This window comes from Schistocerca gregaria, chromosome 7 (assembly GCF_023897955.1).
Source record: "Schistocerca gregaria isolate iqSchGreg1 chromosome 7, iqSchGreg1.2, whole genome shotgun sequence".
NCBI lineage: Eukaryota > Metazoa > Arthropoda > Insecta > Orthoptera > Acrididae > Schistocerca > Schistocerca gregaria.
Genome location: NC_064926.1, coordinates 45937060 through 45964551, shown reverse-complemented (window position 1 = coordinate 45964551; position 27492 = coordinate 45937060). Strand labels below are relative to the sequence as shown.

General features: G+C 45.2%; 1 protein-coding gene across 1 annotated transcript in view; it reads right to left on the bottom strand.

The window, feature by feature from the left end:
• LOC126281837 (carboxylesterase 4A-like) overlaps window positions 1-27492 on the bottom strand; it is a 116715-nt gene that overhangs the window by 42266 nt on the left and 46957 nt on the right. The window contains exons 4-5 of the mRNA XM_049981088.1: window positions 22418-22583; window positions 3187-3368 (exon numbers count right to left, since the gene is read on the bottom strand). Coding sequence (XP_049837045.1) covers window positions 3187-3368; window positions 22418-22583 — 348 coding nt within the window. The remainder of the gene's footprint in view (window positions 1-3186; window positions 3369-22417; window positions 22584-27492) is intronic.

Genomic DNA, 27492 nt, shown 5'->3' with positions numbered 1-27492 from the left:
AATTCCTTGTCATCCTTTATTTTTATTTTATGCAGTTAGATTGCGTGCTAATACTAGTCAGGGCCAACCGGTTACGAGACTTCGTAACCGGTCACACATCTAGTAAAATTTTCTTCTTCATTAATATTAGTCTTTTCTTTATAATTAAGTCCCCCTACAAGTTCTGTGTTATACATCAGTTCGTTCTAGGAAAAAAGTAGAAGATGTTTCAGATATTTTAGCTCTGAGGTGTAATCCATCTGTGGGTATTGAAAATAAACTGGATTTTGAGGTGTATTCGAAATTACTTTCGAGGGACACAGTCATCTCAATTTTAAAAAATCTGTTCACCGCACCAGTTGCCGTTGTGCTCAACAGTATTGCGATTTCACGTATTTAAAATCGGTTATTGTAAGACAATACAAGGTCTTCTTTAGAAATGATGTCAAGCACATTTTGGAGAAAAAAACAAAAAACTTATCCATTACTATTTTGTGTGAAAACCTTCAAAACTAAAATTGAGTTCAAATAGGCAAAAACCTATTTGTATACTTTGTATACTCAGTTCTGTTAGTAACATTAAAAACTATTTGAATGCAAAAACTCGTGAGCTGTTGCTTGTTAAAGTTTCGTGGCAAAATCTCGTATCTTAGCAAATAAGATCATACATACCACAAAATAGCAGATATTGTAATTTTAGTGTATGGCACACCACCTCTTCAAAGTGCTAATATTAAAAATCGTCCATATTAGATATTCTATTTTTGTTTCCTATAAAATACATACATCTGAAAAAAGGTGGTTTTGCTATCTTAACGATGTTATGACCAGTGCAATTAGCATCACAATATTTGGTGGAGCTATGCTCTCCTTTTCTGGTCTCAGTGGAGAAGAAATGTCGATCAACTGACGTCCGGAGAGTCTCCAGACATGTCTTCGCTGGCCATCGGTGCCCATTTCGAAGCGGAGCTCGTCACTGAAGTCGATTCAATTTCAGTGAGATTCCAGGCCGAAGACGTGTCTGAAGAGGCACTGGATAGCAGTGGGATATCGGCGTTAAGTGTCCTCCGCCAAATGGCCCGCCCACCAGGAGTGATGGTCTGGGGCACCATTTCTTTTCATCCGCGGAACCCTGGCAGCAGAGCGATACGTCGACGACACTCTACGCCCCGTTTTGTTGCCCTTCATGGCAATCCTTACATTTCAGCAAGATAATGGCCTCCTGCACAGAGCGAGAGTTTCTGCTGCTTGCGTTCGTGCTTTCCAAACACAACCTTGGCCACAATGGTTACCGGAGCTCTCCCCAACTGATTGGTTGGTTGAGGACGGGAACCAAACAGCGAGGTCATCGGTACCGTCGGATTGGAGAAGGATGTGGAAGGAAGTCGGCCGTGCCCTTTAAAAGGAACCATCCCGGCATGTGCCTGACGCCATTTATGGAAATCACTGAAAACCTACACAAGGATCGCCGGACGCGGGTTTGAACCGTCCTCCTCCGGAATGCGAGGCAACTGCGCCACCTCGCTCGGTGTCCCAGATGAGAACGTTTGAAACAGGGCGTTGCAACCAGCTTGGGATTTTGACGATGTGTCGCGCCAGATGGGCAAAATCTGGCATTATATCCCTTGGGAGTACAGCCAACGCCTCAGGCGCCTTGCCACAATTCGCGCGTCTGCCCCCGTCGAAAGTTCGAGTCCTCTCTCGAGCATGGGTGTGTGTTGTCCTTAGCGTAAGTTAGTTTCAGTTAGGTTAAGTAGTGTGTAAGCCTAGGCACCAACGACCTCAACAGTTTGGTCCCATAGGAACTTACCACAAATTTCAAAATTTCCTATGTGAAAAAATAGTCAAGCTAAAGTTTATTTTTATAAAAATATCTAGATAGATGCATATTGTATCTGCTAGATTGGTAAATATAGACGTAACACACGACGTTAATGTGAGAAGCTACCGTATAACGTTATCGCCATCTGTTAGTTTTCGCACATAGATTAGAATTCACATGTAGTCGTTTTCCTGGCAGCAGAAGATGGCCATGTGTTCTACATCCTTGTCCTTTTGTGTGTCACTCTTTTATATTTTAGATAAGGTTGGTGTTTTATTAAATTTCATATCAACCTTGTGTTTGTTTTAAATTTGATGTTTTTTAAATTTGATGCTTTTGCATGCAAATGCGTTCTCTCGCCATACGTGGCACTTAATACCTTTTGTAACTCGTTTTTCGAAACATTGATGTGTCTATATTTGTATTAACGTTATAAGTTAACTTTTTATAAATCTTTTGGTAACTTCTAACATTAACAGTTTTTGTCACATCTATATTTGTCTGTGTCGATGTAAGGCATGCCCCTATTTCTTAAAAATGAACTTTAGCTTCATTATTTGCCCACACTGAGGGCTCTCTTGGTAGAGGTGGCCAAACTGTTGGTGTTGCTGTAATCTGTAAACAATAACTCCAGTTCATGTTCGTTTTCTGTCATGTATGCAGGTTCTTTTTCTCCATATGTTTATAGGTGTGACATGTATTCAAATCTGAAAGAGATATGTGTTTAAGCACAAATTTGATGTGATCATATTGACAGATATTTGGTATATATTTTTCTCGTTTGTATTTTTTCTGCGGTGCACTGTCTTGTATTTTATTATTTCTGTTAGCTCTAGCACTGATTATGGCTATTCTCTAGTCAAAATGGATATTTCTGTTAGCTCTAGCACTGATTATGGCTATTCTCTAGTCAAAATGGATCTGCAACAAATTGAGGCTATTTGTGGCTGATCGCAGCATTGTTTTTTTTCCGCTTGCATATCCAACGGTCGCTGCACAAGGAACTGCTGTGGAACGCACATAAGTACTATCAGTTCCGTTCAACAGATGTTCCTACACCATTGGTAAATTTGAAAGGTTTAAATTCTTCTACCTGAATTTTAACTCCCATCCCAAAACTCTCTTTGGTTTTCTTTACTGCGTGTTCCATGTGCTCATTGAATATTCTCTGTATGTGTGAGACGTACAGTCGATCTTACCCCCTCTATAGCAAGCCAGCGTAATTTTTACTAACGCTGAGTCAGTATACGATGCCTCCACAGGCATTCGGTAGCATTTGATGACCAATAAGGGTAAAAATTGTAGTATGAAGCTGTGATGCGCCTAAAAGAAGACGTGTGGTGCGTATTGCAGGAGCTCGCAGCTTTGCGTCGCGAAATGCTTACGTCGACGAGGGCCTGCGCGTCGCTGGCGGTGATGTTCTGGTGCCCGAAGTAGAAGTGGCGCAGCTGCACGGCGGCATCCTCGCGCTGCTGCGGCGTCGGCAGGTGCAGCTGCGGGGACACCGCCGCCACGAAGCTGTCGCTCAGCTGCTGCAGCGCCGCCGCGTCCTCCAGGTACCGCTTGCCTGCAACACACAGTAGGCGCGCTGCTTACTACGGTCTAATCCCGTAGAGGGTGCTACAGCTACCCATCCCTTCCCGTCCAAACCGCGAATGAATGGTGCGAGGCAAGAATACAATAAAGATAAAAGAATGGAACCGCAAAATTACAGGCCCATATCCTTAGCATATCCCTGCTGTAGAATTATTGAACATATTTTAATAAATTTCCTTGAGGAAGGAAAGCCTACATCCCTAAATCGACACAGATTTCGAAAGCATCACTCATGCGCACCATATCCTGTTAACCATGGATGAACGGCATCAGGCAGATTCCATATCCCTAGTTTTCCAGAAAACGTCTGGCACAGTTGCACACTGTCGACTGTTAACAAAAGTCCAGTCATTCGGAATAGGTTGTCAGGTATGTGATTGGCTCGAACACTTTTAAGTAACAGAGGTCAGTACGTCGTCCTTGAAGGAAAGTGTTCATCGGAGACAAAATTATCGTCGGGAGCGCGCCAGGGAAGTATGGTAGCATCTCTCTCGTATTCCGCAGCTCGTGGTCTAGTGGCTAGCGATGCTTCCTCAGTATCACAGGGTCCCGGGTTCGACTCGCAGTCAGGTTGGGGATTTTCTCCATCCGGGGACTGGGTTTTTGTATGGCCCTCATCATTTCATCATCATTCGTCAAAGCGGCTAGATTGGACTGTAAAGATTGGGACTTTGTACGGACGTTGATGACCACACAGTTGAGCACCCGACAAACCAATCATCATCATCCATCTCCTCGACCGTGGCGTACTTCCTTCCAGCCACGTCGACGGGTCGAGGTCCTCCTTACTCGTCTTCGCATCGGCCACAGCCCTATGACACATGGATTTTTACTCCGGCGAGAGAACCCTCCGATGTGTGCTGCTTCTGGCGTGCAGATCACGGTGCACCACATTTTATTGGACTGCATTTTATTTGCTGACCAGCGGATTTGCCGCGGATCTGCAGTCTATTTTATGGAATCATCAAGCGAATGTGGTTCAAGTTTTAAAGTTTCGTGAACAAGATTTTGGGGATATGTTTTTAAAGTGTCAACAGGGTGGCTGGCTCACCCAATTTTTTTGTAAGTGGTCAGCCAGTCACATTTCCCTGTGGTGTCTGTTAGCTCTTCTGTGTTTGGTTTTCCCTCTGTTTTAATTTCTTGATTAGCTATCTTGCCTCCTCATTGGTTTTAGTGCATGTGAGAGTGCCTGTGCGATGGAGTAATTGTGTGGTCATTTCGTGGGCATGCGTGTACGATAGTTTTCGTTCTTATCCACATTCGTTTATTTTAATCATTGTTAGGGTGCTGATAACCTCGCCGTTGGCCATCCATAAGGTCCTCAAAACACACACACACACACACACACACACACACACACACCTCTCCCGTTCTCTGTATGCATAAATGATCTGACAGACAGGATGAGCAACACTCTGCAACTGTTTGCTGATGATGCTGTATTGCATGGAGTAGTGTTGTCATTGAGTGGCTGTAGGAGAATACAGGAAGACTTATAAAGGAGTTTCATTTGTTGTAACGAATTGCAGCTAATTCTAAAAATGTAGAAAAATGTAAGTTGACAAGTGTCACTCCATTACGGACTGATTCGTCTCATTTTCATTTCACTCCTCTGATTTAATTTTCATTTCTGAGACATTGTTGTACTGATTACATACTGTGACGGCCAAAAATCAAAACATCAAAAAGTTATTAATGTAGACTAATGGAATTTCTGGAATATATTTGTCCAGGTAACATATTTAGGTGGTTAACATTGCAAGATCAAGATTAATGTTCGCACAAGGTACGCCATTGCAAATGTGAAATGCTGGTACATCAGTAACCGGTTTAACCGTCGGAAGTTCAATGCAAGCAAACAAACGTGCATGCATAGAGTTGGACAGGTGCCGGATATCAGACTTTCACGTCTGTCGCACTTGGTCGGTCAACACAGGTCAAGGTAACTTGTTGACCCTCTGTAGAGGATGTTGCGTTACAACAGTAGTACGTGGTCGAGCGTTATCCTGTTGAAAAACACACCCTGGAATGCTGTTCATGAATGGCAGCACAACAGGTCGAATCACCAGACTTACGTACAAATTTGTAATCAGAGTGCGTGGGATAACCACAAGAGTGCTGCTGCCGTCAATCGAAATCGCACCCAGATAAAAACTCCAGTTGCAGGTTCGGTGTGCGTAGCACGCACACGGGTTGGTTGCAGGCACTCAACTGGCCTCCTTCTAACCAACACACGGCCATTACTGACTCCAAGGCAGAAACAAATTTCATCAAAAAACACAACAGACCTCCACCCTGTCTCGAATTAGCTCCCCTTTGACACCACTGGAGTCGCAAATGGCGGTGGTTTGAGGTCAGTGGAATGCACGCTGCAGGGCGTCTGGCTCGGAGCTGTCCTTGAAGTAACAGGTTTGCAAGAGGGGGGGGGGGGGGGGTTTGTTTTGGGAAGGAGACCAGACAGCTAGGTCATCGGTCTCATTGGATTAGGGAAGGAAGTCGGCCGTGCCCTTTCAAGGGAACCATCCCGGCATTTGCCTGGAGCGATTTAGGGAAACCACGGAAAACCTAAATCAGGATGGCCGGACGCGGGATTGAACCGTTGTCCTCCCGAATGCGAGTCCAGTGTGGTTTGCAAGAGTTCGTTGCGTCACAGAGGTGCCAATTGCTACCTAAATTAGCTATACGCCGAACACGATGCTCTTACCTCTCAATAGTGCAAGGTGGCCGTCCGGAGCCCGGTTTTCTTGCGAACGAACATTCTCGTGAGCATCGCTGGCAGCAATCACGTACAGTGGCTACATTCCTACCAACTCTTTCTGCAATATATCCCTATTGCACGACCTTGTTCACCCAGTCAGGTCTTGATCTACATCTACATGACTACTGTGCAATTAACATTTAAGTTGGCAGAGGGTTCATCGAACCACAATCATACTATCTCTCTACCATTCCACTCCCGAACAGCGCGCGGGAAAAACGAACACCTAAACCTTTCTGTTCGAGCTCTGATTTCTCTTATGTTATTTTGATGACCACTCCTACCTATGTAGGTTGGGCTCAAAATAATATTTTCGCATTCGGAAGAGAAAGTTGGTGACTGAAATTTCGTAAATAGCTCTCGCCGCGACGAAAAACGTCTTTGCTTTAATGACTCCCATCCCAACTCGCGTATCATATCTGCCACACTCTCTCCCCTATTACGTGATAATACAAAACGAGCTGCTCTTTTTTGCACCCTTTCGATGTCCCCCGTCAGTCCCACCTGGTAAGGATCCCACACCGCGCAGCAATATTCTAACAGAGGACGAACGAGTGTACTGTAAGCTGTCTCTTTACTGGACTTGTTGCATCTTCTAATTGTCCTGCCAAAGAAACGCAACATTTGGCTCGCCTTCCCCACAATATTATCTATGTGGTCTTTCCAACTGAAGTTATTTGTAATTTTAACACCCAGGTACTTAGTTGAATTGACAGCCTTGAGAATTCTACTATTGATCGAGTAATCGAATTCCAACGGATTTCTTTTCGAACTCATGTGGATCACCTCACAATTTTAGTTATTTAGCGTCAACCTGCACCTGCCACACCATACACAATCTTTTGTAAATCGCTTTGCAACTGATACTGGTCTTCGGATGACCTTACTAGACGGTAAATTACAGCATCATCTGCGAACAATCTAAGAGAACTGCTCAGATTGTCGCCCAGGTCATTTATATAGATCAGGAACAGCAGAGGTCCCAGGACGCTTCCCTGGGGAACACCTGATATCACTTCAGTTTTACTGGATGATTTGCCGTCTATTACTACGAATTGCGACCTTCGTGACAGGAAATCACGAATCCAGTCGCACAACTGAGAAGATACCCCATAGGCCCGCAGCTTGATTAGAAGTCGCTTGTGAGGAACGGTGCTGTCGTTGTCACCTTAAAGGCATTCTTGACTAACATCAGTTCATCATGTCCAATCTCGAAGGTAACTAACACTCCGACCGTTATATCGTGTGTGTAAAGCAAACCTTATTTGCGCCCTCGTAGTGGCGTTCTAGCGTTACTGGCACGAAACTTGAACAGAGATCATATCTGCGGTGTAGAAAGACTCCTGTCAACTTTCATTGATGTCACACAGCTCCTTCTCGGTATTGTGATTTTTTTTTCTGTCTATGTAGATCAAAGCTGATTATGAGCAACCACAGTGTTTGGAATGATTAAGCTGTCAGTTATTATTTTAAAATTCTTTCCATACTGGGTGATGTTGAATTTTTCTGTAGCTGCATGTCTGGGTCGCGCAATGAGCCGAGAAGGGCAGGTAGTCCGCAAACTGTTCATTTTTACAGGCCAAAGCTATTCTGTCAGAGAAGCACGCTATAGAATTTTGTTTGCTGTGGCCGGCAGCCTTTCTAGAATGCAGGAGAGTGGGAAGCCACTCTCAGAGAAAAATTTCTTTTTTCATACGAGTTAGGTACTTGAGTTTGTTTCAGAATTTCTTTTCTTGCTTTGTGGAAGCGAGGTACTGTCAGCCATTCTCATACTAACAGGTCTAATTTAGGAGATTCTGGAAATTCAGTTCTCTTTAAAAAGGAATCATCATCTGATTAGAGAACTCGTCTGACTACTGATGAGGTTTCTGATAACAAAGTTTTTAGAAAATTAAAATGTATAAATCGTGTTATAATTAAAATAAGAGCAGACATTTCTTATCGTTTTAACAATATAGTAAATCGTAAAGGAAATTGCTTCAAATTTGTCTTGTATGAAAGGAGTAACAGTTCAGTGTCACATTTCAAGCTTTTTTAATTTTAAGAAGCATTAAGTAAACATTTGCTTTGCTTCTTTTTAGAGTGTTGGCTTGGGTTGCATCCATTTTTCTATGTAGATTGTACTAAAAAAGCTACCGGAGGGTGGAAGACAGCAGGCCGCTTTATGAAAATTACTGATACGCGAGAACTACGGATGGGCTAAAATAAAAATATCTTTGAAGAGTGAGAATTTTGCGCTCAACCTCTGAGAACTGTGTTGAAGAATGCAGGAGCAACTCGTTGGTTCATAAAACTCGCTGATAAAACTTTTCGTAGGAGAGGACTTTGGTTACGAACATTGGCGTTAATCAGAATTTAACGGAGTCCTGTCATTGGCGAAGAATAGTTTACGTGAACCTGGGAGAGTGCAGAGAGGAGACAGTTCTGCGAGGGCATTACGGTTCGCGAGCTCTGGAGCGGCACACGAGACAGCTCATAGGACAGCTCTGCGAGAACGCAGGGGATCTAAACCTCTGTCAGGCGACACTGTTCTGAAGCTCCCTCTGTGATTCTGGCTGGAAAAGGGGCTACATCCGATAGAGGACACGATGTCCAGTGGCGAATCTGTCGGTAGCCGCTTACACTGATCCATCCTGCAACTTAAATCACTCTGAGAATACGCAGCAGAAGGGCCGAGAATGAGAGTTGTCAATCGTTACCGTAGGGGCGTGGTTTGGACTAAGCTAGATTCTGGGCCCTCTGTACTTGTGATCTGGCGTACCAGGATTCATTAATGACCCCGTTACTTATTGAAGTCGCAAGGGGCAAAGTCTCAGAAATGACCGTGATCAAATATGTGTAAGATGATGAGTATTACCTTCTTCCTTTCTCCCGCGGTCTTTGTCAAGAGAACCAATTATTAGTTTAATTGCTCATTACCCACAAACGCTTTATTTGTTCCGTGTACTATCACTCTCGATATCATTTTGTCTGACAATTCGTGTTATGTATTTGACACGTAGATTTTGTAATAAGTTGGGGTCAATTTGGACCGGGATTTTACACTACTGGCCACTAAAATTGCTACACCACGAAGATGACGTGTTACGGACGCGAAATTTAACCGACAGGAAGAAGATGCTGTGATATGCAAATGATTAGCTTTTCAGAGCATTCACACAAGGTTGGCGCCAGTTTCGACACATACAACGTGCTGACATGAAGAAAGTTTCCAACCGATTTCTCATACACAAACAGCAGTTAACCGGCGTTGCCTAGTGAAAAGCTGTTGTAATGCCTCGTGTAAGGAGGAGAAATGGGTACCATCACGTTTGTGACTTTGATAAAGGTCGGATTGTAGCCTATCGCGATTGCGGTTTATCGTATCGCGACATTGCTGCTCGCTTTGGTCGATATCCGATGACTGTTAGCAGAATATGGAATCGGTGGGTTCATTAGGTTAATACGGAATGCCGTGCTGGATCCCAACGGCATCGTATCACTAGCAGTAGAGGAGACAGGTATCTTATCCGCATGGCTGTAAGGGATCGTGCAGCCACGTCTCGATCCCTGAGTCAACAGAAGAGGACGTTTGCAAGACAACAACCATCTGCACGAACAGTTCGACGACGTTTGCAGCAGCATGGACTATCAACTCGGAGACCGTAGCTGCGGTTACCCCTGACGCTGCATCAGACAGCAGCTCCTGCTATGGTGTACTCAGCGACGAACCTGGCTGGACGAATTGCTAAACGTCATTTTTTCGGATGAATCCAGGTTCTCTTTACAGCATCATGATGGTAGCTTCCCTGCTTGGCGACATCGCGGTGAATGCACATTGGAAGCGTGTATTCGTCATCGCCATTGGTTACAAGTCTCGGTCACCTCTTGTTCGCATTGACGACACTTTGAACAGTGGACGTTACATTTCAGATGTTAAGACCTGTGGCTCTACGCTTCATTCGAACCCTGCGAAACAATTTCAGCGGGATAATGCACGACCGTATGTTGAAGGTCCTGTACGGGCCTTTCTGGATACAAACAATGTTCGACTGCAACCCTGGCCAGCACATTCTTCAGATCTCTCACCAACTGAAAACGTCTGGTCAGTGGTGGCTGAGCAACTAAATGGCTCATCACAATACGCCAGTCACTACTCTCGATGAACTGTGGTATCGTGTTGAAGCTGCATGGTCAGCTGTAGCTGTACACGCCATCCAAGCTCTGTTTGACTCAATGCCCAGGCGTATCAAGGCCATTATTACGGCCAGAGTTTGTTGTTCTGGGTACTGATTTCTCAATCTCTATGTAACCAAATTGCGTGAAAATGTAATGACATGTCCGTTCTAGTATAATATATTTGTCCAATGAATACCCGTTTATCACCTGAATTTCTTCTTGGTGTAGCAATTTTAATGGCCAGTAGTGTACTTCAGTAGACTGATACACTCCTTTTATTGACATTATTATTCCTTTGTGCAAGACTGAACACTCAGTACTCACCTATCAGAGCCACCTTTTCACTTTAGTATACCGCTGTGCGGCGGTTGTCGTTACCCAGTCTCAGTCCACTGGAAGCCATCTACCTTGCGGGAGGTCCATGCGACGTAAATCATGGTGTCTGCAAGAATGCATGTCTAGTTCGGATTCCGTCTTTCAGAGATGATGCAGATGATTAGGAAATGTTTTCCTGTAATGTTTGACTTTAGCATTGGTGTGCTGCTTGAGACAGTCGTGTGGATTAAACATTTTGGTATAAGTTTACTATGCGCTTAGCGTTGGCAGTAGGGAAGTGAACAGTCGATATGAGTTTAATGGGAGGAAAAGGAAGTGCATTTCGTCTGTAAACGAGACCAAGTACAGAATCTTTTGCTATCAATTCTTGAGTACTATTTGAGGATGTGGAATCTTCAGCAGATCGCATCTAAGGAAGAAACCGACGCAGTTCAGAGGAGTGCTCCCAGATTTGTCAGCGGCAGTTTCGATCAAAACGGGGTGTTAATGGAAATGCTGTGCGAGCTTAAATGGGAATCCCTGGAGCGACGACACAAGCGCTCTTTTCGCAAACCGCTATCGAGAAGCAGGGGGATCTTACTGTCGCCAACGTTCATTTCGCGAAGAGAAGATAAGAGGAATCAGGACTCTCACGGAGACATACACAGTCGTTGTCCCCTCGATCTATTTGCGAGAGGAACATTGGGCATGACCAACAGTGGTACAAGGTGGTCTCCACCATGCACCATAACGTGGCTTGCACAGTGTGTATGTAGATGTAGATATAAGTGTAGATGCAGAAGAAAGAGTGGCGGTAAGCCTCTGTACGTTGCAGAGGTACGAGTTTGTTGTTTCTTTTTTTTTTTGTGTGTGTGTGTGTGTGTGTGTGTGTGTGTGTGTGTGTGTGTGTGTGTGTGTGTGTGTGGTAAGTTCCTAAGAGATCAAATCAAATTGTTGAGGTCATCGGTCCCTACGAGAGGTAGTCATAAAGTTTCAATTATAATCTCGAAAAATAAAGGTGTATTACAAATTTTTTGTTTGTTTGCAGGTACGTGTCTCCAGTCTTGCTATAGACTATATGACCAAGGGAATCAAGGCGCCCATACGTAATGCGGAACTGACCTCTGGAGGACACGACAAGCGGAACCGCAAGTATAAAGGAGAAACAAGCATGGAGGATTGTGTTGTCAATAGAGAGGTAGCGACAGCAGGGTGGGTCGGTCATAATACCGTTTATAATCTTTTTGGCGCCTTAGAACTGTGTACCAGACCATGACCTTTCCTCTGAAAGTACTAATCCAGCAAAATATGCAGATTCTGTGAGGTTCAAAAATTAGCAGTTAGCGCCACTGCAGTTGAGCGGTCAGCGTGAGAGATTTCTATGCGCAGCAGAGAACAAGGGCTCGATTCCCAGTGCTGACGGCGATCTTTCCCTTGGTGGGAGGACTCACACGAGGTACAGTCAGCTCCGTGATGCCAGCTGAGAAGTTACTTGGGTGAGAAGTAGCCGCTCCATGGGCTGGGACTACGGTAACTGTCGGAAGAGCGGTGTGCTCTACCCAAGCCCGTCTATACTGCAGTAGGTTCACAATAATGATTCGTATGCATATCAAACAATGAAATCACTTAACAATCGGCACGAAAACATTGTAAATTCAAAGGACTGATATTCAAATCAGGCAGATTAATTAAATTGTTGGTCCGATGAAACGTGTTCTGGTGTGACCACAAACGCCGGAACGATGATGCGAAACGAAAGACCAGAGAAGGCAGTGAAGAAACGGCGGCCAATGATGTGCGGAATAGGACCGCGCCGCTCCACGCACGCCCCCCACAACATCTGCATATACACTCCTGGAAATGGAAAAAAGAACACATTGATACCGGTGTGTCAGACCCACTATACTTGCTCCGGACACTGCGAGAGGGCTGTACAAGCAATGATCACACGCACGGCACAGCGGACACACCAGGAACCGCGGTGTTGGCCGTCGAATGGCGCTAGCTGCGCAGCATTTGCGCACCGCCGCCGTCAGTGTCATCCAGTTTGCCGTGGCATACGGAGCTCCATCGCAGTCTTTAACACTGGTAGCATGCCGCGACAGCGTGGACGTGAACCGTATGTGCAGTTGACGGACTTTGAGCGAGAGCGTATAGTGGGCATGCGGGAGGCCGGGTAGACGTACCGCCGAATTGCTCAACACGTGGGGCGTGAGGTCTCCACAGTACATCGATGTTGTCGCCAGTGGTCGGCGGAAGGTGCACGTGCCCGTCGACCTGGGACCGGACCGCAGCGACGCACGGATGCACGCCAAGACCGTAGGATGCTACGCAGTGCCGTAGGGGACCGCACCGCCACTTCCCAGCAAATTAGGGACACTGTTGCTCCTGGGGTATCGGCGAGGACCATTCGCAACCGTCTCCATGAAGCTGGGCTACGGTCCCGCACACCGCTAGGCCGTCTTCTGCTCACGCCCCAACATCGTGCAGCCCACCTCCAGTGGTGTCGCGACAGGCGTGAATGGAGGGACGAATGGAGACGTGTCGTCTTCAGCGATGAGAGTCGCTTCTACCTTGGTGCGAATGATGGTCGTATGCGTGTTTGGCGCCGTGCAGGTGAGCGCCACAATCAGGACTGCATACGACCGAGGCACACAGCGCCAACACCCGGCATCATGGTGTGGGGAGCGATCTCCTACACTGGCCGTACACCTCTGGTGATCGTCGAGGGGACGCTGAATAGTGCGCGGTACATCGAAACCGTCATCGAACCCATCGTTCTACCATTCCTAGACTGGCAAAGGAACTTGCTGTTCCAACAGGACAATGCACGTCGGCATGTATCCCGTGCTACCCAACATGCTCTAGAAGGTGTAAGTCAACTACCCTGGCCAGGAATATCTCCGGATCTGTCCCGCATTGAGCATGTTTGCGACTGGATAAAGCGTCGTCTCACGCGGTCTGCACGTCCAGCACGAACGCTGGTCCAACTGAGGCGGCAGGTGGAAATGGCATGGCAAGCCGTTCCACAGGACTACATCCAGCATCTCTACGATCGTCTCCATGGGAGAATAGCAGCCTGCATTGCTGCGAAAGGTGGATATACACTGTACTAGTGCCGACATTGTGCATGCTCTGTTGCCTGTGTCTATGTGCCTGTTGTTCTGTCAGTGTGATCATATGTTGTATCTGACCCCAGGAATGTGTCAATAAAGTTTCCCCTTCCTGGGACAATGAATTCACGGTGTTCTTATTTCAGTTTCCAGCAGTGTAAAAGCAGCTTCCCCTGGCCTCGGCCGCACAAGATCGGCCCGAGTGTGCAACCTGATTAGTGCTACGCTGTCAGATCCGTATCAAGTGGTTCCTTGGACTCTGCGTACAGCAAGAACTGTTCTGTTTTCACGTCGCCTCTCGCTAGCGACATCTCCTGTAAACAAAGTTAAGTACTGCCACAGCCAATACACCCTGAAGAAGACACCTTGCAACAGTCGCCGAAACGTCGCAATTTTACAGATGACAATTCGGCCTGAGACCCAGAAGAATCTTATTGACTGTGACAACCGCCGCGAAATCCTACGTTTACATTTAAGTATTGTCTGTTCCCTTTCTGGAAATGAAATTACTAATGCTGTTTGTTTGAAATTGTTGTATAGCATTCCGAAAACGCTGCATCCCTTAGGCACCCTATTAGCGACGAGTGGGCAAGACCCCACTAAGCCGTGCTGCGGCTCGCGTGCTGTTGGTAGGTTGGCATCGTGTAATAGGGATAGTAGTGTCTCGTTTTCTTCTCGTGTTTACTGGCGCCACTACGTTAGCTAGCGTTGTCTATCCAGGAGTGGCAGCAGCAGGGGTTATCGATATCGGGTACCCAAGTTCTATCTTTGGAAGGGCTTCAGATGTTTTCCAGGTCGGAGTGTGTCAGATAGTTCAGTTGCGACAGAGCAGCAGTGAGGACCGGCAGCGCTAGGACATGCCGGGACCGCTGGCGGCATGCGGGCACTGCCGGATCGAGGGGCTGTAGCTGCAACGGCGAGAACCTCGTTCTCCACCGGATCCAGGACGTTTGAGTTGAATGAACCCAGTTGTGAAATCTCCACTATTTTGAGATCACACCATTTGTTCGCGCGTTGCTGCTCGCTGGGTCGCTGAGATGAAGAGCAACGAGTGGAGTGTTTGGAGTTGGCTAATTAGCTGTCCTCTACCTTTTACCATTAATCGTTGAATTCCTTGTGTTTATTGATGAAGTTCAACCAGCGGTATTTTTCTGCCTAGTGGCCGCTAACGTCCCAGTTACCTGCCCTGGAGGATTGCGTATTTTCGCGGCAGTGTACCTTTCCTCTACTTGCCGCTGCTGTCTGGTAAGGCGTGTAGTTCGAGAGCCTCCTTGATTGAGGATCGTATATCTGTTTCTTTTGGACTACTTAGGTGGTAGTCGGTCCTTCTGCTTCTGAATGTTCTAAACGCCGGATTCAGACGGCACAGTGCTGTCTGCCGGTTCTGCCTTGCCTGGGTTTTGCCATGGCTGTGTTGGTTATCAGACATTAAGCTGATGTTTCAAGAGTGTTGGCCTGCGTTTAAACTGTCACTAGTTTGAGTTGCCATCCGGTTAGTGAATACAATTCTTGGCTGCCTGTCTCATCGTTTATGAAGTTGAGTGGCTTCCCCAGGTCGATCCTTCGAGCACTGCCTGAGGCCCACATCTCTCTTGATTTGGTCAGATCATGATGATTGTCAATAAGGCCTTCAGCCATGAAAGCAATTTGTCTTAAGAATTTTTAATTAGATATTGTCTCTTAATAGTGAAAATTTGATGATTTTCCCCTTTTTATAATATTTTAGTATTTCTTGGAGAAGTTCACTCGTTCTTACGAATTTTCTATCCAGGCCTTCAGCCACCAAATTGTTTTTGAGTTATTATTATTGGGGCCTTCAGCCGACAAATAAGTTGAATTCCTGTACAATAAGGCCTTCAGCCTTGAGTGCAACTTGCTTAAGAAATTTTTTATTAGACAGTCAAATTTGATAATTCTTCCTTATTGTCGACCTAATTTGCAATTGTTTTCAAATAAAGTTGTACGTGACTTAAAAAAACAATAGACTGAGCAACCAACTGTAGCTGAGTACGGCCCCATCCACACTGAATCCTGCCTTTCCCTAAGTAACACGTCTCACCCACAGAACATTTACCTTTGTTATCTATTACTGGTGATTCGGCCCGGCTTCACACCGTGGGGGTGAGGGTCACACCTTCTGGCAGTGATGTTAGTACATCGTGATGTAGGTAATATGTTTGCAACCAATGTTAATATTGTACACCACTCGTTGGTATATACAGTGTGTTACAAAAAAGTACGGCCAAACTTTCAGGAAACATTCCTCACACACAAATAAAGAAAAGATGTTACGTGGCCATGATCTGAAACGCTTAATTTCCATGTCAGAGATCATTTTAGTTTCATCAGTATGTACTCTACTTCCTCGATTCACCGCCAGCTGGCCCAATTGAAGTAAGGCAATGTTGACATGCGACTCATTGCTCTACAGTACTAGCATCAAGCACATCAGTACGTAGCATCAACAGGTTAGTGTTCATCACGAACGTGGTTTTGCAGTCAGTGCAATGTTTACAAATGCGGAGTTGGCAGATGCCCATTTGATGTATGGATTAGCACGGGGCAATAACCGTGGTGCGGTACGTTTGTATCGAGACAGATTTCCAGAACGAAGGTGTCCCTACAGGAAGACGTTCGAAGCAATTGATCTGGGTCTTACGGAGTACGGAACATTCCGGCCTATGACTCGCGACTGGGGAAGACCTAGAATGACGAGGTCACCTGCAATGGACGAGGCAATTCTTCGTGCAGTTGACGATAACCCTAATGTCAGCGCAAGAGAAGTTGCTGCGGCACAAGGTAACGCTGACCACGTCACTGTATGGAGAGGGCTACGGGAGAACCAGTTGTTTCCGTACCATGTACAGCGTGTGAAGGCACTATCAGCAGCTGATTGGCCTCCGCGGTTACACTTCTGCGAATGGTTCATCCAACACTGTGTCAATCCTCATTTCAGTGCAAACGTTCTCTTTACGGATGAGGCTTCATTCCGACGTGGTCAAATTGTAAATTTTCACAATCAACATGTGTGGGCTGATGAGAATCCGCACGCAATTGTGCAATCACGTCCTCAACACAGATTTTCCGCGAACGTTTGGGCAGGCATTGTTGGTGATGTCTTGATTGGGCCCTATGTTCTTCCACCTACGCTCAATGAAGCTTGTTATCATGTTTTCATACGGGATACTCTACCTGTGCTGCTAGAACATGTGCCTTTACAAGTAAGACGCAACATGTGGTTCATGCACGATGGAGCTCCTGCACATTTCAGTCCAAGCGTTTGTACGCTTCTCAACAACAGATTCGGTGACTGATGGATTGGCAGAGGCGGACCAATTCCATGGCCTCCACCTGACCTCAACCCTCTTGACTTTCATTTATGGGGGCATTTGAAAGCTCTTGTCTACCTACGAAACTCCGGTACCAAATGTAGAAACTCTTCTTGCTCGTATTGTGAACAGATGTGATACAAAACGCCATTCTCCAGGGTTGCATCAGCGCATCAGGGATTCCATGCGACGGAGGGTGGACGCTTGTATCCTCGCTAACGAGGACATTTTGAAAATTTCCTGTAACAAAGTGTTTGAAGTCTCGCTGGTACGTTCTGTTGCTGTGTGTCTCCATTCCATGATTAATGTGATTTGAAGAGAAGTAATAAAATGAGCTCTAACATGGAAAGTAAGCGTTCTTGACACACGTCCATATAACATATTTTCTTTTTTTGTGTGTGAGGAATGTTTTCTGAAAGTTTGGCCGTACCTTTTGATAACACCCTGTATATGTGACTCAGTGCTTGTTGGACAATGACTGAGGTGGCACAAATAACAGGAAAAGCACGCATGCTGTAGATGTCTAGCTCTCCTTGTTTCTGCACTCCTCTTAGGTTATTATGCACTGCGATGCATTGTTGATAATCATTGCCGCAATTCTTTGTCGTAGACTTTTAATTGCAGAGTTTTTCGCCGAGCCACGAAAAGAATCGCGCCCACATCTAGTTTTGACTGAAAGGAGGCAGAAAGCTGAAAGTTGTATCACCTGCTGCAGTGTTGAAAGATCGTACTGTATATAAACGAAGCAAAGTTGCTGGAATTGCTCAAATAGTTTTCCTGAAAATATTTTACCTATAAAAAAATAAGACGGTGGGTATTTGGGATTCGCACGATTTTTCATTCTATGGATGTTCTCAAACGATTGCAGAGAAATTACTGGTTAAAAATATTTGATTATTTCAAACTGTACGTCTCGTGTCACAGTCTGATTATGAGATGACTATGTTTTCGTTATTGGTCATGTTTATCACAATACCTCAATGTTGAGTAGCTCATTCCCTGTTGCTCGAAGAATTTGCAGTGAATTAATCGTGCGAATTGCGAGCGCTAATCTGAGGGAAGCAGAAAATGGCATTCTGAAATCTTCGTCGTATTACAGAATACCTATCTCCTAATCATTCCGAGGTAAATACAAGGTTGAGTGAAAAAAAGTGTCCCAGCCGGAATTTGAGAGCGCAACCGTTAGAATTCCAGCCACATACCCTGTCGCTATACCGGAACACCAAATGCGAATTTGGCACCACTTGCTGCGTTCTCGAGCAACTGTTGCTCTCTCAAACTACGACGGCTGTCCACATTTCCACAACTTAATTTTAATTCATTATAATTCAGACACTTTGCAAGAAATATTTGTTGATTACATACGAAAACCTTCCTCGTGTATCAGTGTATCTGTCAGTTACATTCGGATCAAAATCCCTGCAGCACCTCCTGAGATTAGCCTGTACATATATAGAGACGAGATACATTTTTGGACATATTTGCCTGGGCATAGAAAAGATACTGTCATTGAGAAGTAGGAGGTAAGAATGAGCCACCTCACCACTCTTTGTGGTCAGTCGAAGAGAGACGCCGTGTGTGGCACGGCCGAGTCGAATGTCTTGTAGCTGCGTGGCGGCGAGTTGGCAGTCGGCAGCTTTCGTCTTCTGTGTTAAGCTCATTCGAGGCGAGGACCTGGGGCTGTTTCCGCGTCGACTGATCGCAGTAGTTGCGTCGCAGAAGCAACGTTATCGTTGTGTTTGGAGGAGGACGTCAGGTGAGGAAAACTGAATGTGCAGTCCACTGCTTAAGACACAAGCACTAAATGGCAAGGATTACCCCTTTCACATGCAGCAGGAGAGGAGTAAGTCTCAAAGTGATGATCACATTAGCGTCGAAATAAATATCTGACTGAATGTCAACAAACTACACTCATGGTCATAAATTAAGGATAATGCTGACACATGGTGAAACAACGCTCTGGTGGGTGGTTTCCTGGTTTAAATCAACTCGGAATATGACCATGCGGTGCACTTGACCTGCGGTCGTCGCACGGTGGCGCTGGCAGCAGTCCACATACGCAGAGGTGTGTTGGTGCATGTCACAGTACGGTGCAGCGAGTATGTGTGCAGACGTTTTCAGACGTGCTAATGGTGACTGTGTGTTGAAAACGGCTCAAAGAACACATATTGATGACGTTAAGAGGGGTAGAATACTAAGGCGACTGGAGGCTGGTCAAACACAGCAGGTCGTAGCGAGGGCCCTCTTGTGTTCCACAAAGTGTGATCTTAAACCAGATACCAAACCCTTAATGTCCTTGAAAGGGACCTGTATGGAGGTCGTGGTTTGATGGTGTGGGGTGGGATTATGATTGGTGCACGTACACCCCTGCATGTCTTTGACAGAGGAACTGTAACAGGTCAGGTGTATCGAGACGTCGTTTTGCACCTTTATGTCTGCCTTTTCAGGAGTGCAGTGGGTCCCACCTTCCTCCTGATGGATGATAACTCAAGGCCCCACCGAGATGCCATCTTGGAGGAGTACTTGACAGAAGATATCAGTGGCCTGCCTGTTCTCCAGACCTAAACCCCATTGAGCACCTCTGGCATGCTCTCGGTCGACGTATCAGTGCACGTCCTCAAACCCCTACGACACTTCAGGAGCTCCGACAGGCACTGGTGCAAGAATGGAGGCTACACCCCAGCAGCTGCTTGACCACCTGATCCAGAGTATGGCAACCCGTTGTGCGGCCTGTGTACGTGTGCATGGTGATCATGTCCCATATTGATGTCGGAGAACATGCGCAGGTAATAGTGGCGTTTTGTAGCATATGTGTTTCGGGACGGTTTTCTCAACTTATCACCAATACCGTGGACTTACAGATCTGTGTCATGTGTGTTCCATATGTTCCTACGCTATTAGCGCCAGTTTTGTGTAGTGCCACGTTGTGTGGCAGCACATTCTACAACTATCCTTAATTTATGAGCATGAGTGTAAGTAGGCAATGGGTTGGCGTGTCTCCATTTTTTCTTGTTTTCCCGCTGTCTTATCGGAGGCTCTTTGCCATCTCATCGCTCTCTTCCTAGGAAACAGACTGTCCGAATTTGTCGTAGCCCCGTTGTTGCCATTGGAAAGCCGAATGGCTGCCTGTCGGTTCGCGACCACGCCTCCCACTTCTGGGTGGAGATTTCCGATCTCTTCGCGGCTGGCATTTGACTCGGTAACTTTGTTTTCCTCCTGTATTCTAACTCAAGGCTGTTCCCAGCGCTGGCCACATTAGATCCAGCACATTGGTCAGATGTTTGCTTGCATTGTGGAGTTGTCGCGATAGCTACCACACAACAGATTCATTTGTTCGTAAAAAAAAAAAAAAAATTTGTGTGTGTGAAATCTTTGGGACTAAACTGCTAAGGTCATCAGTCCCTCAGTCCCTAACCTTACACACCACTTAACCTAAATTATCCTAAGGACATACACACACACCCATGCTCGAATCTCCGCCGTGATCAGCCGTACAATCCATGACTGTAATGCCTTAGCCCGCTCGGCTAATCCCGCGCGGCTGTTCGTAACAGCTATCTTTCTTTTAGGTCAGGACGCACTTACGTCCGAGTGCTTTCTGGCGTTAGTGATTTGTAGGCGTCTTTCTTACGGTCTATCAGCCTTTTTATGCAGCCCAGCACCTCTCCAACAAACCAAAATTTCACACACTATCCTTAGTGAATTCTGGGCGCTTTGGTGTCTACGCTTCTCCTAGTGTCTACATGGCTCCATGACTTGTCGTGATATTTCTTGTGATGTTCCGAACTTTTGATGCAGTGCAAGTTTCAAGATTGTGCCCAACGCTTCATATGCCGTCTCTCTGTGAGTTCTGCCCGCTATTGACTGTAAGAAATCTTTTGGAAATTTATTAGTTCCTAAAGCGACCAAACTGCTTTGATCATCGGTCCTTAGGCTTACACACTACTTAATGTAACTTAAACTAACTTACGCTAAGGTCAATACACACGCCCATGCCCAAGTGAGGACTCCAACATCCGACTGGGAGAGCCGCGCGAACCGTGACAATGCGCCATAGACCGCGCGGCTATTGAATGTACGCCTCATCCCAGTGACCACAGTGATCCTTGACTTGGTGGCATTCTTCTCATTGTCTCCAAACTTTACTCAAGGTAATATTTCTCGAGCGAGCCAAACACATTCACAAGCCACTCCTGCATGGGGTCCAGATGCCCTCGTGTCCGCACTTCCCGTGAGTTCCGTTGGCAGTCCAAACATTCTTCCCTCCTCGGCGTTGCCCAATGGCGAAGTACTACAACACCACATCAGAATGACTTCATTGGAACAGGATGACACGGTGGTTGGCCAGCATTGGATGGCCCATCAGGGCTAGTCTGCGGATCTCATACTGACAGTCCATTCTCCCCCCCCCCCCTTCCCCCGCCTCCCCTTCCTCAGCGTTGCCCAATTGCGAAGTATTACAACACTACATCATAATGACTTCATTGGAAGAGGATGACACGGTGGTTGGCCAGTACAGAATGGCCCATCAGCGCTAGTCTGCAGAGCCCGTACTGGCAGACGTGACGTTGCCACAGCGGGTTAACTGCTGTCCATCACTAGATCAGTCGATAAAAGCATTGCCCCCAAAAGGCAAGGTTCTGGCTTTGATTTCCAGCCCGGCGCGCTATTTTAATCTGCCAGCAACTTTCTAAACAGTGCATACCCTTCTGGAGAAAGAAAGATCTAGTCTAGTAATTTTTTGATGCAGTTTTCTTTGAAGCACCTACTCTTCTTATTTCAACAGCAGACCTCTTCATTGCCGGCCGCTGTGGCCGAGCGGTTCTAGGAGCTTCAGTACGGAACCGCGCTGCTGCTACGGTCGCAGGTTCGAATCCTGCCTCGGGCATGGATACGGGTGATGTTCTTAGGCTAGTTAGGTTTAAGTAGTTCTAAGTCTAGGGGACTGATGACCTCAACTGTTAAGTTCCATATTGCTTAGAGCCATTTGAACCATTTTAACTTTTTTATTACGGAAGTTGTCTCCGTTGCTGCGTCTGCCAGCATTTTGAGGATTTTCGTGATGCTCTCGCGCATTCTAAACCGTCGCATCATGAAAAGGATCCTCAAATCAACAGATGCTATTAATTTTTAACTGGATCACTATGTGTATTTTCGAAACGGCAAATTCGTTTTCTGACTCTCCTTCTTGATGGCTTCGCTCATATCTCATGCTGCATATCTCAGGTTCCTCGGCGATCCCCAGTACGGCAGTATCTGTTGGACTTTAAGGTTTCCGAGTAACTGCGACTTTCCCTGAACGGGACACCTAACCTTAGCGCTAATGGGTGTACGTGCAGAAACTCACGACTGACTGCCTCCATCCCGTCGCCAGACGTGAAGCCGGTGATGACGGGCACCCTGCGGAAGCGGCCGTCCTTGAGGGCGGTGGCGGGCCACTCCGTGATGAAGGCGCCCTCCACGTCCGGCTCTAACACGGGCATCCACACCAACAGCGGCAGCTGCGCCTCCTCCTGCACACACACGCACACAGCAGGGCCGCAGTCATTTTGAGACATCTCAAGCAACACGAAGTATACAGGTAGAAAAGTACAGAAGAGAGAACGAAGACAAAATTCCGTAAAAAAAGAAGAAGAAGAAGAAGATTGTTATTTGTAGGTGTGTGCCTACGTGTGTGTGTTTTCCACGCGTCAATATGTTTCAGTCAACGTTCATTCAAACCCATGTATAAGTCTGCAGGTTTTCGTAGGTCTTGTTCTTGAAGGTAAAGTCATCTCAGTTGGTAGGCTGAGTAATATTCCTCTTCACACTCTTCAAGAACATGTTTCGATACCTCTGTTGTGATTTTCTTATGATCCTCTTGGTGTCCCCTTGAGGCCTACAACTGCCAAAACTCCTTTTTTTTGCCAACGGGGAAACGAGCTTGCAGCAGATAAAACCGCTGTTCCGTCGAAGTTTATATAATTAAACAAAAATTTTGATAATATTAAACACACGCAAAGATATTTTTAAAATAATACACGTTGATAAAAATTTTATGAGTTTTAAAGAATTTGATTAAGTTACTCAAGTGCATCTACACCTATACTCCGCATTCCACTGTACGGCAGGTGGCGGAGGGTTTCTCGTACCATTATTAGTCCTTTCCTTTCCTTTTCCACTCGAAAGCAGAGCGAGAGAAAAACGACTACCTACATGTCTCCGTAGGAGCCCCAATTTCTCTCATCTTATGTTCGTGATCCTTCAAGTGCAATGTATGTTGGCGCCAATAGAATCGTTCTGCACTCAGCCTCAAATGCCGGTTCTCTAAACTTTGTCAATAGTGTTTCCCGAAAAGGACGTCGCCTTCCCTCCAAGGATTCCCATTTGAGTTTCCGAAGCTTCTCTATAACACTTGCGTGTTGTTCGAACTAACCAATAAGAAATCCAGCAGCCCGCTTCTGAATTGCTTCGGTGTCTTCTTTTAACCCGAAACACAATAGCTGTACCCAAGCATATGTCGCACTGTCGTCCTTTATGTGGTAGCTTTACAGACGATTCGCACTTTGCTAGAATTCTCCCAATAAACCAAAGCTGATCCTTCGCCTTCTCCACCCCACTGCTCACTTGCTTGTTCCATTTCATGTCGCTTTGCAACGTTACGCTCAGATATATAGGCGACTTGACTGTCAAACACTGCTAATGCTGCTTCCGAGCACTAAAGGTTTGTTTTCCCTACTCATCCGCATTAACTTACATTTTTTCTACATTTAGAGTTCTCTGCCATTCATCACACCAACTAGAAAATTTTCTAAGTCAGCTTGTACCCTGCAACAGTCATTTAATTTCAACACCCTACTCTAGATTACAGCATCATCTGCAAACAACCACAGATTGCCGTCCACCCTGTCCGCCAAATCATTTATGTTTACAGGGAAACAGCTGTCTTATCACACTTCCCTGGGGCACTCCTTGCGATACCCTTATCTGCGATGAATACTCGCCGTCAAGGACGACATACTGGATTCTATAACTTAAGCCATGCACATACATGTGAACCTGTTTCATACACTCAAACCTTCTTTAACAGCCTGCAATGGGGCACCGTGTGAAACACTTTCCGGAAATCTAGAAGCTCTTCGGTATATCGTGTGAGGAAAGGGCTAGCTGAGATTCGCACAAGCGATACTTTCCAAAACCATGCTGATTCGTGGACATAAGCTTCTTGGTATCAAGGAATTTATTATATTCCAACTGAGAATATCTGCAAGGATTCTGCAGCAAAGCAATGTTACAGACATTGGTCGGTAATTTTGTGGGTCCGTTCTTTTGCCCTTCTTATATACAGGAATGACCTGTTCTTTTTTCCGGTCACTTGGGACTTTGCTCTGGGCGAGAGATTTGTGTTAACTGCAAATTAAGTGAGGGGTCAATGGCGTAGATTACTCATTGAAAACCAAATTGGAATTCCATTCGGACCTGGTGACTTGCTTGTTTTCAACTGCTTCACTTGTTTCTCTACGCCAGAGATGTTTATTATCATGTCGTCCACACAGGAGTCTGTTCAATTGTCAGATGACGATACACTTATATGGTTCTCCTTCATGAACGATTTCTTGAAGATGAAATTTAAGACTTCGGCTTGCGCTTTGCTAATCTTCAATTGCCACACTAGACTGGTCAACACGTGGCCGGATGGAAGCCTTAGACCCACTAAGCGATTTTTCGTAAAATTAGAATTTTCTGGTGTTCTTTACCAGATCTTTCGCTGAAGTGTGACGGTGGCAGTAGTTGTATGCTTCCCGCACAGATCTCTTCACAGACGTATGAATCTCTACTTATCTTTTCTTGTCATCATTTGCTTGTTATCTTTTGAACCGAGAGTGCAACAGCCTGTGCTTCCTCAGCATTTTCCGAACCATTAAATCACGGTGGATCTTTCCCGTTCTTTATTCACTTACTAGGCATATACTTCTCGACACCACAATTTAAAATCTGCTTAAACTTTGCCCTATATTCCTCTACGTACATTTTACTGGAACTAAGTGATGTCAGTTCACAGTCTAAGTGAGATGATAAGAACTGCTTTCTGTTCTATGAAATCACAGATGATGATGCTACGATACAATAGTGATGCAGGTGGGGTACGAATGATTATGTTCATAATAGAGGCGGATTGACGAGTACTAGAATAGGGCCCTGTGGAAGCACGGGCAACAGGTAAGAGATACTGAGGGGGAGAACGCAAGAGGGAGGAAACGGGAGGATGCGGAGAGGTGGAGCGCTGTTGACTAAGGCAGGAAGCTGGAGTGTATTTCACTTCGAATTTCATCGTTGAGTTGATGGGACTTGGCTGAAGTTTTGGCAGAATAGGATTCATAAGGCATGGAGGTGCATGTGAAATATCCCCTTTGGAAAATTTAGTATAACAGTTCTGGTAAACCCCTTACGTTATTTGATTTTCAAACAGCTGATCAAAACTGAACGTACTCAAACATATCTCTCTTTACTTATTCTGATCAACACTAAACTGACACACAATATTTTTAGCGCAACGCAGCCTGACTTTCAATAATCCCTACAAAAGAATGGCCCTGACTAAGAATAACCTATACCTTTCATGAATCACTTACCTCACAAAAATCTTCGTTACTCGAACTACTGCAATACACCGAGCGCCAATACTGCCAAATAAATAAAAGATTCCAACTACTGAAGACACTAACTACTGATAGGCATAGTTAGCAAATGAAAGATTTTGATACAGAACAAACAATGTATTTACCTTAATAATATTCTAAAGTCATCATATATATATATATATATATATATATATATATATATATATATATATATATATTATAATCAGTTCGTGATATACAATATTACAAATTTACTCTTTCTGATGGACACACGCCCATATCGTCGGCTCCCAAAATTCTGCCCTACACTACAACAGCGAGTATTCCAATGCCAACCAGCCACAGACTGCTCACAGCACAGCCAGTGATTTTCATACAGAGTGCTAGGTGACGTTACCAACATAAAAACCTAAACAGCCTACTTACACATGGAATGTGGGAAGTCGGTACTTGGAATGGTGATTAGTGAGTATGGTATTGGCTGCTTGGTTTTTCGTTTCCAATTAATATATTGCGTACGATGGTGCTCCAAGAAGAGGAGGTGTGCGAAATTGATGATCTGGTATAGGAAGCGAGTTGGGGATCGAAAATTAGAGTCGCGTCCACTCATAACTTTTTTTTTCGAAAAATGTCAAGTTATTTGGTAAAAATCTTCAGGCTACTATTAGTGTACATACTGGACCATAGTCATTCAGCAGGTACGGATTGCATGTACTGAAAGAGATAGGGGATGTCGTGAAAATATTATCGTTGTTGTGCCACAGAAGTGGCTTCCCGATAGTTGGTGATGTCCCTCGTGAGCCGCAGCTGGGTGGCAAAAAGCCACGTGGTCAGATGCCCGTAACCGTCAATTGCACGCTCTCCGAGAGATTTTGACTACTTCTGCGAATTTTCCTTCTGTAACTTTCCTTGGCTAGCACTCGCAAGTTATTAAAACATATATTCTGATCTCACTCTACTTGGTGTTTGCTACCACATATTTTACATTTTTCTTGAAAGAAGTGTTGCGTTCGAGTCCGATAACGCGTCCATTTACTCCCCTGACAAAAAATCTTCCTACGCTATTCTTCTGAAGAATTGCACTAATAACGAAGAGAAACCATGCAACAGCCCGCAGAGATCGGAAGACCCCTATACAAGATCCGAACAGAGTGGTCGAAACGTCGGGTTCCGGAGCATGAAGAAAAATATGACGCCGGCTCTTCTTACTTCTAATTTATACCTAGTTTTTGATATTTTGAGTTAATCAAAACTATACGGAAGTTCAGTAATAATGTAGAGCATAAGAAAAGAGTACTGTGTCTTCTTTAATCCGTAATATCTTTGTATGAGTATGCGCTTGTATGAATGTTGGCGGATTAAAACTTCATTTCTGATTTTTATTTAACCTGCAAATAACTGATGCCACAGACCACAAGGGTTTAGAATTCTGTGGGTATTCGCAGCATTACTAATTAAATTGTATACGTATATAGTTTGTCTGACAAAATAAGTGAAGTACCTTTAAGACATCGTTGGTTGTCAGTGTACATGGATCGTTCAATAGGTAATGCTCCACTCTTTTTCTCAGGACATATTTATTGTTAAGAGTCAGAATGTGGTGACAATATACATCAACATGTCTTGTCCATGTCCTATTTTTCTACGTAGTCTCCATCACATTCTATGGCCGTATGCCAACGTTGTGGAAGAGCATGTATTCCCTGCTGGTAAAAGCTATTATCCTGTAGGCGTAGCCATGTTTTCACTGCATGAGTGACACTCCCGTGATCTTCAAAGTGTGTTCCCAGTAGAGAATCTT